General features: G+C 40.1%; 1 protein-coding gene and 1 non-coding gene across 5 annotated transcripts in view; one reads left to right on the forward strand and one right to left on the reverse strand.

Moving 5' to 3' along the window:
• Nucleotides 1-7,273, forward strand: part of LOC146893994 (adhesion G protein-coupled receptor E4-like) — an 83,538-nt gene extending 76,265 nt beyond the window's left edge. For all 4 annotated transcript variants that reach the window (XM_087909457.1, XM_087909460.1, XM_087909459.1 and 1 more), the window contains 2 exons: nt 1,810-1,905; nt 6,368-7,273. In XM_087909457.1, the coding sequence (XP_087765583.1) occupies nt 1,810-1,905; nt 6,368-6,394 (123 nt within the window). In that variant the 3' untranslated portion in view covers nt 6,395-7,273. The remainder of the gene's footprint in view (nt 1-1,809; nt 1,906-6,367) is intronic.
• LOC146893995 (U6 spliceosomal RNA) lies at nt 2,310-2,412 on the reverse strand. Its single transcript, XR_015002912.2, has one exon. It is a non-coding gene; the product is annotated as a U6 spliceosomal RNA (small nuclear RNA).
• Nucleotides 7,274-16,641: the final 9,368 nt, after the last annotated feature.

Raw genomic sequence — 16,641 nt, forward strand, 5'->3', positions numbered from 1 at the left:
GTGTGTGTGTGTGTGTGTGTGTGTGTGTGTGTGTGTGAGAGAGAGAGAGAGAGAGAGAGAGAGAGAGAGAGAGAGAGAGAGAAGGTTTTTCTGTGACAAGGTTTGGAACCTGTCCTGAAACTCACTCTGTAGACCATGCTGGTCTTGAACTCACAGAGACTCACCTGCCTCTGCCTTCTGAGTGCTAGTATTAAAGGTGTGCACCACTGTCTGGTGCACATGCTTTTTTGTGCATCTTACTGTAATTATACTTTAATCTCTACTTATGTCAGTCTTTGGTGAACTTTTTGTTTGCCTGTTTGTTTGCTGTTGGATGTAAATAGCAGCAGTTAAACTGCTAATACAAATGGACCATGATTATAATAGCTCATTAATTCCTCTTCCCTAATTGTGTGCCCCCTCTGTGTTTGGTTCTTCTCCCTCACAGTGAAATGGCTTAGGAAAAGTTAGGTTACTTTGACCTCATACCTCCTCCCCTCTGAAGCCTTGTTATTAAACAGTTTCTCCCTTCTTCTGATGAAAGATACTTATCAGGTGTTTTAAAGATCAAATGATTCCTTCTTCCCTGCTGGGAGATGATCATAGGGAAATAAAAGTTTTCTCTGGTGATATGAGGCTTGTGTGATGTTTTATAGACCAAAGGGTTCTTCTTTCCTTTTGTGGTAAAGCTGTGCACTGTTAAATGTTACTTTATCAGTATTTAGATTCTGTCACCTGAATTAGAGATTAAAAACATATGTTTTATTTTCAGTTTATGTGAAAGGTAAATATTATGCTGCTTATCAAGTGCCTCGCATATATCTATTGTTTAGTTAATTTTGGCCACAATCATCACACTTTCATCCCCCTCTGCTTTTTCATCATCTTCACCATCATCATCATCATCATCATCATCATCATCATCATCATCATCATCACCAATCATTGTCCTTCTTATCATCACTATCATATCCATCGTCATAGTCATCTTATCACCACTCTAACTATCACAATCCTCTTCATCACTATCTTCATTCTCACCATCATCACCACCACCATCAACACTGCCACTCCTGTCACTGCTATCACTAATGCACCCTTCGTTGTACTTATTACCACCACCACCACCATAATTATCACAGTCACCATCATATCTATCATTCCATTCCAACCACCATTGCCGCCAATCATCTTAGTTTTCAGTATTAACATCACCATAATTATCATGATGATCACCATTATAGTTGCTACCATCACATCAATATCACTATCTTTACCACTTTGGTCACTGTGACCATATCACATAGTCATCATATTCATCCTTATCAACCCTACTGGGACTACTCTGATCATTATCTGATCATTATCATTGCCTTTATTATCATCAGCGTTCTAATAATTAGCTTTACGGGCATCATGACTGTCCTCATCTTCACTGTAACCATCACTCCTCTCACACTCAGCAGTATCACAGCCATGCAGTTACACCAATCATCACCATTTCGTTACCATCACTCCTCTCACACTCAGCAGTATCACAGCCATGCAGTTACAGCAATCATCACCATTTCATTACCATCACCACCACTACTAGCACACTCTCAGCATTATCAATTCTTCTTGTATAAGTTCCTATTTATAATGGAAGAAATTGAATTTAAATAAAATTAATAAATTCAATTATGGTCAAATACATACAGAAAAACAATGAGTCATAGAGAGTAGGATTTGACATTTGTGTCTTTTGTATCCCATGTAAAGTAGATTCCCTTACCTTGCACCAAGTTCTGGATATGAGCCATCCTTTTAATCATTCTTTCAAACTTTCAGGTGCGAATGGAATATAAGAAGTGGTTTCGTAAGATGCACAAAGGGGTGGAGACTGAAAGCACTGAGATGTCTTACTCTACTACCCACACTAAAACGGTAAGCTCAGCTCCCCAGAAAGGCTTTATGTGACCTCATCTTGTTTGTCGTGCAAACAGATTTCCTCTCTGTAGTCCTTGAAAAATAAATAAATAAATGACATACTGTATACAGCCACAGCTTCTAGATTTGGTACCTAAATTCATGCTTTCATTCTCTTATTTCTCCTTGCCTTTCTCGATTCATTACTTCTTTTCTTGATGCTATCTTCTCTCTCTACCCCGCTCACATGTCTTTACTCTTCAGTATTTCTTCCTGTATTCCTCCTCCCTCTCCTCCTCTCTTCTATCTTTTCTGTTCACTATCATGAGTAGGTATATATTCCCCTCAGAAGACTCATCTCAGTGCTATTAGACACAGTCAATGAAAGCTCTGTAAGCAGCACAGGATGCCTCAGCCTCTGGTACCATCAGTGACACCTCAAGTATTTGCATGTCATCCTTGTACAGAGGCCATGCTAATCTTCCCCGAATCCTTCCGAATTTAGAATATATGCTGCTGAAGCTGGTGGAGTTGAGAATTGGGAGATTTGTCATGCTTTTCCTCGACACTCTCCAACCTTTTTTCTTTGAGAAAAGACATATAAATAAATTTCCTTCTTTTTACTAAGGCCCAGACCATGCTCTGCTATGCCCTTCATTCTGTATCAGAACATGGACTTTCTGTGTTTCCATCCCTCCGTATATATTAGTTTCTTATGTAATTATCTGTGTCTCTGTATTTGTGAGAGTTTGTCCATAGACTCTGTGAATCAAGATTTTTCCAAGTATTATGATCCTCTGAAAAATCTGGCCAATAAAAATAGGGCACTTCTGAAGATGGTTCTTCTTTCTGGTTTGATAGGGCTCTTATGAGCCATAGAATTGAGTTCTTATCTTGTGCTAACTTTCTGTACAGGAAGAGTCATACTCAGACCCAGCTCTCTACCATACCCAAAAGCACTAAGGTCTGTAAAATTTGGGATATAGTACATATAGTGTTTGCCCTGCCAACATGAAGATCAATTTCTATTCCTGGTATCTACAGAAAAAAACAAGGCATGGTGGTACATGCCTGTAACCTCAGCACTGAGTAGACAGAGTCAAAGCATCCCTTGAACTCCCTGGACAGCTGGTCTAGATGAATAGGTGAGCCCTTGACCAGTTGCAGACCCTCTGAAAAAAGAATGTATTCTACACTTGTAGATATCCTGTGACCTTCATTTGTGTGCAGATCCATGAATATATGCACCTATACAAACGCTTGGTGTACACACATGAAATTTAAATCACTTTAACTACTGCTATGTAGTTGTCAGTTTTCACCACATTCTGTAATTTGCCTTATGTTTGTACCATCTAGTTCCCATAAAATTTACTTCTAAAGTACCTCAATGAGTCTCCATAAGAGGTATACATTTATAAAGACCTCAAGGTGCTACGTGATAAAATTATCTGTTGGCATTTGTGTTTGAAGTGAACTGATTATACAGAGCAATGTATTGAGAAACCATAGACTCTTGGGTGATGAGAGTCTTGCTGCTGGACTCTTCTCTCTGTGTGGCCATGGTGAGGTGCTGTGTTCATGGATCTGCTAATATGCACGATAGTCTATTTGAGAGGAGAGGACTGGATCTCTTAGTGCAGATAATCTATTTGAGAGTAGAAGGGTGGGGAAGTGGCTTCGTGAGTAAATAAAGCATCTGTTATGCACAAGTGGGAGCTTGGGTTCATGTCCCAAAGGTCCAGGTAAAGTTAATACAGTAACTCAATTTTTAATCCCATTGCTAATGCATCAAGATGGAACACAGAGCCAGGAGAATATCTAAATGTTCAGAGGCACTATTTGATAAACACAGTAGCAAACACGAGACCTCGTCTCAATCAAGACAGGAGGCCTGAGGCTGTTCACTGATATCCATGTGGAAGACAGAGATGTGTTCACTTGTACCCACACTCATGAACGCATACACACACAATCCATACAGCATGTACAAAAGACAAATGAGGGCGAAGGACAATGTGCAGCATTGGCAAATGACAATAAAAGCCAATGGTTGTGGTTTCAATCTTCCATTAAAGAAGGTGTAAAAAGGTGCCCAAATTCATTCAAAAGGCTAGAGAGATCCATCAGAACAGACAGGTCAGAGGAATACGCACTGTTCTGCAGAGATTATTTCCTCTGCCTTTCCTTTCCTTTCCCTCCATTTTCTTGCCTTTCCTACTCTTCCCCTCTCTTCTCACCTCTCCTTGCCTCTCTTTTCTTTACCATTTTCTGGTTAACAATCACTGTCAACTTACCTGAATTTAAGATCACCCAAATGAGTTACATCTGGTTCTTCTATGTTTGAGTGTTTCCAAAGCGATATCATTGGGTCGGGAAGACCTACTGAACATAGGTGACACCTACTGGTGGGACAGGGTATTAGACCAAATAAAAATGGAAAAAGAGAACTATCTGAGCGTGAACAATCCCCTTTCTCCTTTCCTGACTTTCTAGATGTGAGAGTCAGCTTCACACTGTCATACATGAAAATGGTCCTACCACCATAGCTTTCATTCCATAATACACTATGCCCTAAACCGTGAACCAAAACAAACCTTCCTCTCTCTAGTTACTTCTCACTTTCCCAGCTTTCACTGTTGAACAGATCAATTGTAAATAACAATAAGTTTCACTGTTATATTTCTATCATACAGGTAACATTTTAAAATTAAATACAGCTATTTAATGTGTCTCTTGCCCCAGCTGTTTCTATTCTATGTTAATGTTTAAGTGGCATTTAACATTCAAATACACATCTTTTCTTTATCTTGTGTTAATTTCTCTGTATATAATACGTTTCACTGAAATTAATGTCCTCCGTCTTCATTCATGTTTTCTTTCACTGAGTTATTTATAATCAGGCAGTGGTATTGCATTCCTTTAATCCCAGAATTTGGAAGGCAGAGGCTCATGGATCTCTGTGAGTTGGAGGCTAGAGTGTGTTTCAGGACAACCAGGACTTACACAGAAAAACTTTGTCTCAAAAAAGAAAGAAAAATCATAATTTATTTTATGTAAATTGGTGGTTTTGTCTTTGTACTGGGTGTTCAGAGGTAAGAAAATGGAATCATATAACTTGGAACGGGAGTTACAGACAGTTATGAACCACCACGTGGTGTAATAAATCCAACTCTGGTTTTCTGAAGAGCATCTATTGTTCCTAACTGCTGAATCATCTCTGCATCCTTTCTGTCTTTTTATCTAAATATGGGAGAAATGTTTGTGGCTGTATAATACTCAATGTGTATGCCAACCATATTTTCATTGTTCATCTGACAGTAAGCATTTCTGTAGATTCTATATCATAGGTATAGTGACTAATGGAACACTGAGCATGCTCAGACAGGTATATCAGTGATGTTTTAGTGATGAATCTGCTAAGACCACCGTTGTGTCCCTGTGGCTATTAGGTATCTTAGTTTTCTATAGTTGTGATAAGACATCATGACCAAGGCAACTGATAGAAGAAAGAGCTTGTTTGGAAGCTTCCAGTTTCACAGGAGGAATCCATGCTTATTCTGGAATTGAGCATGGCCATAAGCATGCAGACAGGGAGCAGGCTTAGCACTGGAGGAGTAGCTGAGAAATCGCATCCCGATCCACAAGCACAAGACACTGGAGATGGCATAGGCTTTTGAAACCTCACAGCCCTCCTGACAGTTACAAATCTCCCTCAACAAGATCACACTTCCTAATTCTTCTCAATACTACTACCAGTTTAGGCCCGATAATTCAAATATGTGAACATATGGGTACCATTCTCGTTCAAGACAAGACACTGGTTAGTCTGTCTGAACGTTGATCAATTCATCATAAAAATGTAATTAAGTGAGAATCAGAGTAACATCCTGGGAACACTGTGCTCTGTTGTAATATGCTGTCACTGCTGCATAGTTTAATGTCGAATTTCAGAAACCAACTACATAAAAATGATCCAAAAAACTAGTCAGAAGCCCTTATGTTAGATCTTATGTTTTGGTATAAAAGGTCCATATCAACCCTTATAATCCTAGTAAATTTTCTGTTGCATCTAAATGACCTGCCATTGTTATATTTAAATGGTGTCAAACACATAAGTTCAAGCACCCACCTTTAGCATATGTGCTCTGGTCAAAACATTTAATGTGTCTTTGTTTCACAGTCCCTGTCTGTAAGACAAAGATAATATCAATCTCACCACAAAGATTAAAGGATGACATGTATGATGCTACCTAGTAAGATCGAGGGACCCCAGTAAATCTACTGCCATGTGCAAAGATAAAGTAAGATAAAATTTGCAGATGTGGGAGTGACAAGAGATTCCAGAGTCAGATACTAGGATGAATTTTCTAAGCTTTAGACCTTACCGAAAGTCTTAGCTTGTCATCCCAACACGATCTAGAGCTTTACTTTCTGAGGAATGAATTTCTGCTTACCTCTAAATGTCTATCTATTATAGGAGGAAGTTGGAAATCAGCAGAACTGACTCACAGAGAGTGCTCACAACTTGAGTTCCCACTTCGTAACCAAGGACCATCACTGCCGTGTGGCCACACATGGACTAGGCTCATCTCACCTGTTTTTCCATGTCAATTGACATTTTGAAAATAATCGTGCTATGGTTGCTAATGCACAGGAATTGCACATGTGATGCATTTTACTGGGAATTTTTCATACATACATATAGACATGCAGCTTTGACCACGTCCACCTCTTTCCCCTTGTCCTCACCTGACCCTCTTTACTCAGTCACTTTTCCTGTACACAATAATTAATTTTCAACACAATGGAAAATTCTAATATTTCTCTTGCTACATCTCACTTAATTATTATAACATGTCTTCTTTTAATGCCATCTATGTTCTTGCAAACAATAGGATTTTATTCTATTTTAAAAATAGAAAAATATGCCATGGGTTATATAAAGCACATTTTCTTTATTCTTTGAGGGACACAAGGCAGACTCCACATCATGGCTGTAGTGAATAGCACCTCAATAAATTCAACTATGCTGTGGTAGGACACAGTTCCCTGAGAAAAAAAGTGTCGTCTTCCTAAGATCAACCATGACTGCTTGCAAGCTTCTTGACTGTCACAGAGCAGGGATGGGATTGGATACTCACCTGTGAAAGAAGCCATAATTCTCAAGCGTTTGCTCATAGTTCAGCCCTAATATTCTGGCCTTGGTGTCTCCAGAGTTGCTTTAGTATATAGGCTGCATTAAGGTTGAGAAAGACTCATTGATGCAAGTATGGGGAAGCAACCATCCATTCTGGGCGAAGTATCTCCAGTGCTGCTACTCTGAGGTCACCTACATGTTTGTAAATAACCTTCATGCAATAAATTTATTGGTTCTCATGGTGAACTTTGGTTAAGTCTTACTTTGGTTTATTATTGTTACCTTGTAAGGAGGGGGTAGACTGTTTTGTCTCCCAAGGGAAAAAAAATACTTGTGCTGTGATAAGGTAACCATACCTTCAGTTTGTGGAGATTCTATGCTCCTCTCAATAACTATATGAATGCATATACCTGTCATAGTGTTAACTGGGCATTACTTCCATATCTTTGTCAGCATTTTGTCCTTACTGGGCCATCTCCAAAGAAAGTTGAGAGTTGTACAAATCTTTGGGTATAAAGATAACAATTTAACAAGAATATTATTAATATGTTCATGTAACAAAATTATGTTATTGCATTCCTCCCTAGGACCTAGAACCTAGCCAACGATGAGTTTTGGGTACTTTTAATAGTACCAGACATAATTTGTTTCTTGTAGAGTGGGTTTTAAATGCAATAAGAGTGTGGTTAGTTGCTCCTATAGCATTTAGATATCAGTGCATTTAGATATCAGTGCGCATATTCTCCAGTACGAGTCATTATTTAAGCTCAAAGGATTCAAAGATAGGTAAGCATATGAGACATTGTTCCTAGGGAAACATGAACAAATGTCTACTCACTCCAGGTAAGGAACTTACAGCAAAGCAAAGTAAAACGCCAAAATCTTAAGTTGTTGAACCAGTGAACTTTACTGAGGTCACTCACAAGAATAATTACAGAAGAAGATATGACTTATGATGGTTTGAATGAGAATGGCCTCTATAGGCACATATATCTGAATTTTCCTTCTGCAGCTGCTGAAATTATTTGGGTTTATGAGATGGCACACTGGTGGAGGAGGTATGTTACTAGGGGTGGTCTTTGCATTTTCAAAAAACTACCCCATGCATCCTTATCTCTCTGTCTCTCTGTATCTGTCTCTCTTTTTCCCTCATGGCTAGAAGTCGGATGTCAGGTCTTGGCTATGTCTCCAGCACCATTCCAGCTGCAATGCAAGGCTTCCTGCCATGGGTTTGTGAACGCTACTCCCCTCCGGAACCAAGAACTCAAATTTGAAGTCGTTATTTTATAACTTCCCTTGGAAATGGTCTGTTGTAACAGCACTAAAAAAGTGACAAAGACAAGTTTCAAAAAGCTCTGTCAATCTGACTACAGGGCAAGGCCATTTCAGGCCCCTCTCCCATCTTGCTTGGCATCTCAGCCTGGGGTCATCCTTATGGATTTCTGGGAATTTCTCTAGTGCCAAGTTTCTTGTTAGCTCCTTAATGGCTCCCTCAATCCAAATATCATTTTTCTTGCTCTCATCTCTGTGCTTCCTCCATCTTGACTACCACATTCCATCAAGTTCTCTTTACCCCTCCTCTTCCCCTTTCACCCTCCCTTCTCCCCTCCCCCATGCTTCCAATTTTGTCAAGTGATCCTGTCTATTTTCCCTTTCCTGGTAGATCTATGTATGCTTTTCTTAAGGTTCACTTGTTACTTAACTTCTCTAGGATCATGAACTATGGGCTCAATATCCTTTTCTTTTTTAGTTAGTATCCACTTATGAGAGACTACATACCATGTTCATCTTTCTGAATCTGGATTACCTCACTCAGGATGGTGTTTTCTAGTTCCATCCGCTTGCATGCAAATTTCAATATGTCATTATTTTTTTCTGGTGAGTAGTACTCCATTGTGTAAATGTGCCACATTTTCTTTATCTGTTCTTCTGTGGAGGAGCATCTAGGTTGTTTTCAGGTAATGGCTATTACAAATAATGCTGCAATGAACATAGTTGAACATATGTCCCTGTAGTGTGATTGAGCATCTTTTGGGTATATGCCCAAGAGAGGTATTGCTGGGTCCTGAGGTAGGTTGATTCCTAACTTTTCTGAGAAACTGCCATACTGATTTCCAGAGAGGTTGTACAAATTTGCACTCCCACCAGCAACACATAAGTGTTCCCCTTAGTCCTCTCCAGCATAAGCTATCATTGGTATTTTTGATATTAGCCATTCTGACGGGTGTGAGGTAGTGTCTCAGAATCATTTTGATTTGCATTTCCCTGAGATCAGATTGATAAATATCTTAAATGTCACCATTGAACCTTCATCCAGTAACCAATGGAAACAGAAGCAGAGACCTATGTAACATGAGGGCCTGCTTGTTGGGGTTTCTGTCCTCCCACCAGGTCACACAGCTGTTTGGCCCCAAAGAAAATCACGCAGAAAGTCTATATTAATGATAAACTGATTGACCCATTAGCTCAGGCTTCATGTTAGCTCTTATATAGTAACCCATTATTCTTATCTATGATAGCCACATGGCCCAGTACCCTTTTCAGCGGGGCAGGTCATATCTTGCTTCTTCTGTGATCTGGCCAGGACTGGGAGGAAAGGGCTTTCTTTTTCCTAGAATTCTCCTGTTCTCATTGCCCCACCTCTGCTTCTTGTCTGGTTGACCTGCCTATACTTTCTGTCTGGTCAATCAGCATTTATTTAAAACATGATTGACAGAATACAGACTTCTCCTGCACCACTTCCCCCCCCCCCTTTTTTTAAACAAAGGAAAATATCCATAGTCCAATTTTTTGGGAATGTGGGCATAGTATTCCAGGCTACTTCTGGCTGGTTGGGGGAGCTGATAATCTTATGGGGACCTAAAGAAAATTTAGAGTTATGATCAAGTCCTGACTGGAGTATTCTGTGAGGCCTTATCATCTCAGGCAGCATCTTGAATCTGTTCTGGATGTAGAACTCAGACATCTGGGCCATCTGTTCCTACTGGAGATTTCTCAGGTGGTCTTCCTTGATCAAACCTGATTTTTCTTAACTCAGAATGAATCCACAGCCTCTCATTTCCTGTGGAAACAAAAGCAAAATCTCTTCTCCAACGTAACATACCTTTTGACTTCAATTTTCAAGTCAAGGTATTTTCAAAATACCTTTCTTGGATTAATTCAGCAGCATTTATAAGCAAATATCTTTTAGCAGCTGTTGCTCCTTCCTCAGCATTCAAACAATTCAAAGAGGTAATAACAGACAGTATCAAAATTCTCTGGGTATTTTTCATCTTTATGTGGCTTTATTTTTAGCCTCTATTTCTTTTATTTTTACTTTTAGGGATAGGTTCTCTGTATATCTTTGGCTGTCCTGGAACTTGCTCTGTAGACCAAGCTGTCTTTGAACTCACAGAGATCCATCTGTTTCTGCCTCCCAAGTGTTGGGATTAAAGGTGTGTGCTACCACACCTTGAACTCAGAGATCAGTCTGCCCCTGCCTCCCAGGCATTAGGATTAAAGGTGTGTGCCGCCAAACACAACTACTCTCTTATTTTAAGGGACTTTAACCTTTTGCTTGCATATATTTTTAACACAGTGTAAACCATTTAGAGGTTTTAGGGGTTTTTTTTTTGTCTTTGAATCTCTCTTTACTATATATCTCTTTCTTTTTCTGGCCATGTCAGAATATGGAGAGAATTAAAGCTGTGATGGCTAGATTCAGCCCATTTCTTAGCTTTTTGAGATTTCAGCCTCATGGCAGAGGTCCTGGCTGTAACCACGTTTATTGCCACAACTCTATGGCATTTCAAGGTCTCTGCCAACAAGCAAGCTGCAGCAGTCTACTCACAAACCACACTCAAATGTTCCATAGTCAGACTGCCTGCCTGAAAGAATTAGGGTTTGCCCTAGAGGATGGCCCAGAAAGCCGGCATTTTAAAACAGTGTGGCTTTTTTTCCTGCTACAGCTGAAAACCAAAAAGCATGCAGTCAATTTTTATCAACACCATTTAAGTGTTTCGTGGCAGAAGCTCTTAAAGAGCGGCAGGGTTTTGAAGTTAAAGCTGAGTCAGGAAGCCTCTCTTAGATGAGAGTGCTTGTTTGCCTCTAGCAAGCAGAGCAGACCCAAGAAATTGCTGCTACCAAGGAGCCACACTTTATTCTTTTCTGCCCAGAATTACTTCCCAAGCTCTGTCAGGCTTTATGTGGATACAGTTGTCCACGTGGACGTGATTCTGTAACATGAGGAGCGGGCTTGCTGGGGCTTCTGTCCTGCCCAGATCACCAAAAAAGCAGGATGTGAGCTGCCCCGCTGAAAAAAGGTGCTGAGCCATGTGGCTAACATAGATAAGAATAATGGGTTAATATAAGATACAAGAGCTAATAAGAAGCCTGAGCTAATGGGCCAATCAGTTTATAAGTTATGCAGACCTCCGTGAGATTTTCTTTGGAACTTGCTGGCTATGGGAACTGGGCATGACTGAAACCCTAACAAGCCTGTTCCTCATGTTATAGAATATTTTCCTTTGTTTTTTTTTAAATATAAGAGGGGGAAATGATGTGGGAGAATTGTCTGTATTCTGTCAATTACATTTTAAATAAACTCTGTTTGGTCAGTAGCCAGGCAGGAAGTATAGGTAGGAAAACCAGACAGGACGTAGATGTAGAACAATGAGAACAGGAGTATTCTGGGAAGAAGGAAACTCTTTCCCCAGTCCTGCCCAGACCACAAAAGAAGCAAGATGTGACCTGTCCTGCTGAAAAAGGTAAACAAGCCATGTGGCTAACACAGATAAGAATAATGGGTTAATATAAGTTATAAGAGTTAATACAAAGCCTGAGATAATGGGCCAATCAGTTTTTTCATTAATATAGACTTCTGTGTATTTTCTTTGGGATTCACCGACTGTGGGAAATGGGCAGGACAGAAACCCCAACAAGCAGGCCCTCATGTTACAGAACTGCACTGGAGCACTGGGATGAGCTCTATAATCCAGTTGAAGTGTGGGAGGAATGACAATATGAGCAAGGAGGTCAAGATCATTATGGGGACACCCACTGAAACAGTTTACCTGAGCTAACCGGAGCTCACCAACTCCAAATGGACAGGGAAGGAAGCAGCATAGGTCTAAACTAGTCCCTCTGAATGTGGTGACAGTTGACAGTTGTGTGGCTGGGACAGACTGAAGGGCTACTGGAAGTGGCACTGGGATTTATCCCTACTGCTTGCACTGGCTTTTTGGGAATCTATTCTCTTTGGATGGATAACGTTCTCAGCCTAGATATAGTAGGGAGAGTCTTGAACCTTCCCCAAAGCAATATGCCTTATCCTCTCTGAGGAGTGGAAAAGGAGTGGTAAGTGGTGGGAATGGGAGGAGGGGAGGGAGTGGGAATGGGGTTTGGTATATAAAATGAAAAAATGATATTTTGTTTTCTTTTGTAAAATAAAATAAAACTCCATCATTTCAAAGTCTGTGTCAAGTAACGGTGCTGATTCACAAAACCTGGAAACTTGGGAAACAACATGAAGGAAACCTCACAGGTTGCATAATGTCTGAGGAATCTTGGTTTATCTCTTCTTTTTAAAGGTAGCTTCTCTTGTCTTAGTCTGTCTGTTAGTTGTCCTTCTGGCTTGTATGTACTTGGATATGGAGGGTTCTAGTGTTTGTGGTAAGTTTCAGGGATTTCCTGTTAAGAGTTTTCATTTGGGAAGAAATTGTTACTTTATAGTAAGACTGCTGAAAGTCTTCTCTCCAGTGTTGTGCGCAGGCAAATTGGGTTGCCTGCGAGCTCTGTGGAACCCTGGCATACATCCTGCGCCCAAACTTGGGGGATATAGGAAGTGAGTTGGCAGCGGCTGTGGCCCCAAACCACCAACTCCCTAAGACCTCCATGTGGGAGAAAAGTCAGGGGCTCCTCCCCGGGTCCCTAGGCATTTCTAGCTGCCAGCAGGGAGCTTGCAGGCTAACCCTCAATCCGTCCCACCCTCAACCCATCTTTCCCTGTCAGCTTCATGGAACCCTGCCACACATCTTACACCCATACTTGGGGGACATAAGAGCTGCCAGTAGGGAGCTTCCCTGCTAGCTCTCAATCCACCCCGCCCCCAACCTGCCTTTCCCTGTGAGTTCCATGGAACCCTGCAAAACACAGCCTGTGCCAATACTGAGTGGACCTAAGAGAGAGCCACAGCAAGGATTAGACCAAGAAGCCAAGATACTGCTGGCCTCATTTAAAGGAAGAAATGGGTAGGTGCCAATGTAAGAATTTTTCCAACATCCTAAAAAACAACATGGTAACACCAGAACCCAGCGGAAACACAACAGGAAGACTTGATTACCCTAACTCAGAAGAAGTAGAAGAAAACGACTTTAAATATAACTTTATGAAAATTATGGAGGCCTTTAAAAAGGAATTGAAAAACTCCCTTAAAGTAATAGAGGAAAAACAGAAAGCTGAAATAAAATTAATAAAACCCTCAAAAAAAAAAAACCAAGAAAAAGCAATCAAACAGGTGAAGGAAACAGCTCAAGACCTGAAGATTGAAATAGAGGTAATAAAGAAAACACAAACTGAGGGAACTCAGGAAGTGGAAAATCTGGGTAAATGAACGAGAACTACAGAGACAAGTCTAACCAACAGAATATAAGAGATAGAAGAAAGACTCTGAAGTGCTGAAGATACTATTGATGAAAAAGAGTCACTGGTCAAAAAAAACCCTACTAAATCCAACAAATTCTTAACATAAAACATTCAGGAAATCTGGGAGACAATGAAAAGACCAAACCTAAGAATAACATGGGTAGAAGAAGGAGAAGAGCTCCAGCTCAAATACACAGGAAACATATTCAACAAAATTATAGGAGAGAACTTTCCCAGCCTGCAGAAGGATATCCCTATGAAGGTACAAGAAGCCTACAGAACACCAAATAGACTGAATAAAAAAAATCCCCTCACCATATAATAATCAAAACACAAAACATACAGAACAAAGAAAGAATATTAAGAGGTGCAAAGGAAAAATATCAAGTAACATATAAAGGTAAACCTATGAGAATTACACCTGACTTTTCAATGAAACCATGAAAGCCAGAAGGTCTTATATAGATGTGCTGCAAACACTAAGAGACCATGAATGCAAACCCAGACTACTATACCCAGCAAAGCTTTCATTCATCATTGATGGAGAAAACAAGATATTCAATGACAAAAACAGATTTAAACAATACGTAGCCACAAACCCAGTCATACAGAAAGTACCAGAAGGGAAACCTCAAACCAAGGAAGCTAACTACATCCACAATAACACAGACATCTGATAGCCCCCCCCCCCCAGCATAGCCCAAAGAAGGGAAACACACAAACACTACTACCATAAGATAACCGGAGTTAACAACCACTGGTCATTAATATCACTTAATATCAATGCACTCATTCACCTATAAAAAGACACAGGGTAAGAGAATGGATATGAAATATTTTATCCTCTGTGGGAACAAAAGAACGTTTTTTCCAAAACAACATAACTTTAAACCCAAATTCTGAAATCAAGATACCTTTTAAAGTATATATGTTGATTAATTAGCTCTTTCACAGTCAAAAAATTCAAAGAAAACACAATAATATACATAATCCAGACTCTCTGTGTATTCTCCATCTTTATGTGGCTTATTTTTTTTACTGTATTACTTTTTAGTATTTATTTTATTGCCTGGGTTACAGACCAGTCACAAACAGGTATCTAAACATAGCTTTTTTCTTTCTCTAGAATCTTCTCAAAGTTTGATATAAATGTACATAATTTCCTTAGGCAAAATACGAGGAGACTAGGAGAATAGAATGGATATCATCAATTACTTCTATGTGTCACAGTCTTGAACAGGAGAAGTAATGCATCACAGCTCAGGACCAAGAAGTTACGATGGAGTAGTGTGATGTGAATGAATGCATAAATTTCCGGCTACCTACTCTAATAGATACAGTAAGACGGACTTTGGTCCAGGAAATGAGGGGTTGGCAGAGGAAGCCAGGATTCTGGAGGTGGGAGTACCATGGCTGGCCTGATGGAAGGTCTTGGCTGGGTAGTCATTGGGCACAGTGAAGATAGGAGAGGGGCCTTCTGGACAGCTCGATCACACCCTGCTACCTTATGCTCCCAATTTATTTCCAGGTAATCTCTATCTCAGATATAAAGTTAAAGCTGCTGGGGAGATAGGGAGTAGGTTTCTAAGGCTAAGCTACCCGCCTCGCCAGAAAAGAAAGACAGGAAGAATCAGGTTTTGTCATTCTTCCAGCAACTGTAAGTCACCCATTTCAAGGGAGGGAAGCAAAAAGGAGACATTATGGCATATTGAACTGCTGCCCTACCCAGGAGTCAAGAAGGCCATTCCTCAGCCTGCACAGGCCTAGTGGCACCTGATAAGAAATAATCATCTAGGTATAGCACCAAGGGAAATTTTGTGTAGTGCAGAAATATGTTTGATGGGGTTTAGGGTGACAAGACTTGTTAACTAGGAACAACCAGTCTGTTGTGATGAGGAATTCTAGTCTTGATATTTTCCCACATCAAGTTGGACAAAAAACAGCTAGGGATAAATGGACTAGATCTGACTAACTGCCTTGGAACAACTTGGATAAAAATTCTATCTGGACTATGGATGATTGTAGCTGTTTATTTGATTTGGGAAATAACCAGGCCAGCTTAAAGATAAACAATTATATTTTTAATTGTGTTATAAGGGGAAACTCACAAGAGTGGGAATAAAAATGGGAAGTCCAAGTTCCGCTGTTTCCTGCAGGAATCACCCAGAGAGAGTGCGCACCTGGTCCGTCCCAGTTTTTCTTCCTGAGGTCCAGGTAGCCATGCCTTAACTAAGTTCCACTTCTTAAAGGTGATTGGCTAACAGAGCTTCCCTTATCACCTCCCCCTTTTGTCTGAACAAGATCAATCCAAACCCAATACAACTATATACAATAGGAACAGATACCAAATAGAAAATTACAAACAACATAAGCAATATTAAGCAAGGAACACATAACAAAAGTTTTTCTAAATATTCTATTTCAAGGAGTCTAAATCTTGCATCAGAATTAAGCTTAGCTAAATCATGAGGAAGGTAACTATGACTATTTAATCTTCAACCCCATGAAAGATCTGAGAAGGGAAACAATATTACTTATGTAAGCAGGAAGTGCAATCAAGCAACTTCGAAAATGTGCAACAAATGACAGAGACAACTGGCTATCTGGGCAATCACCCAAAGTCTCATTTGCAACGTTGAAGCAACCAACTTTGGCTAAGGCCTAAAATAACTGACAAAGCATTTTCAAAGGCAAGAAACTTTTCAAAACTATCTTACCCTGTCTTTGCAGGATTTGCCAGTCCTGGTTTATCCACTTATGGATACTATGTATCTTTGTCAGTGGTTGAGGCATGAGCCTTTCTTTGCCCAAAGGCCAGTTCTGCCAAGAAGAAAACAAGCTCCATGTGGAGTGTCTTCGGTGCTCAACATTCTCTTGGGAAAAGATCGGTGCTGCTAGGAGCAATTATGTCTCACGTCAACAGAACTCTAGGTTATTTAAATGCCATTTTCTGCAGTTCTTTGAAGTGGTTGAAGATTATCTATCCATGCAGA

Source organism: Myodes glareolus, chromosome 8, assembly GCF_982192425.1.
Source record: "Myodes glareolus chromosome 8, mMyoGla1.1, whole genome shotgun sequence".
Classification (NCBI taxonomy): Eukaryota; Metazoa; Chordata; class Mammalia; order Rodentia; family Cricetidae; genus Myodes; species Myodes glareolus.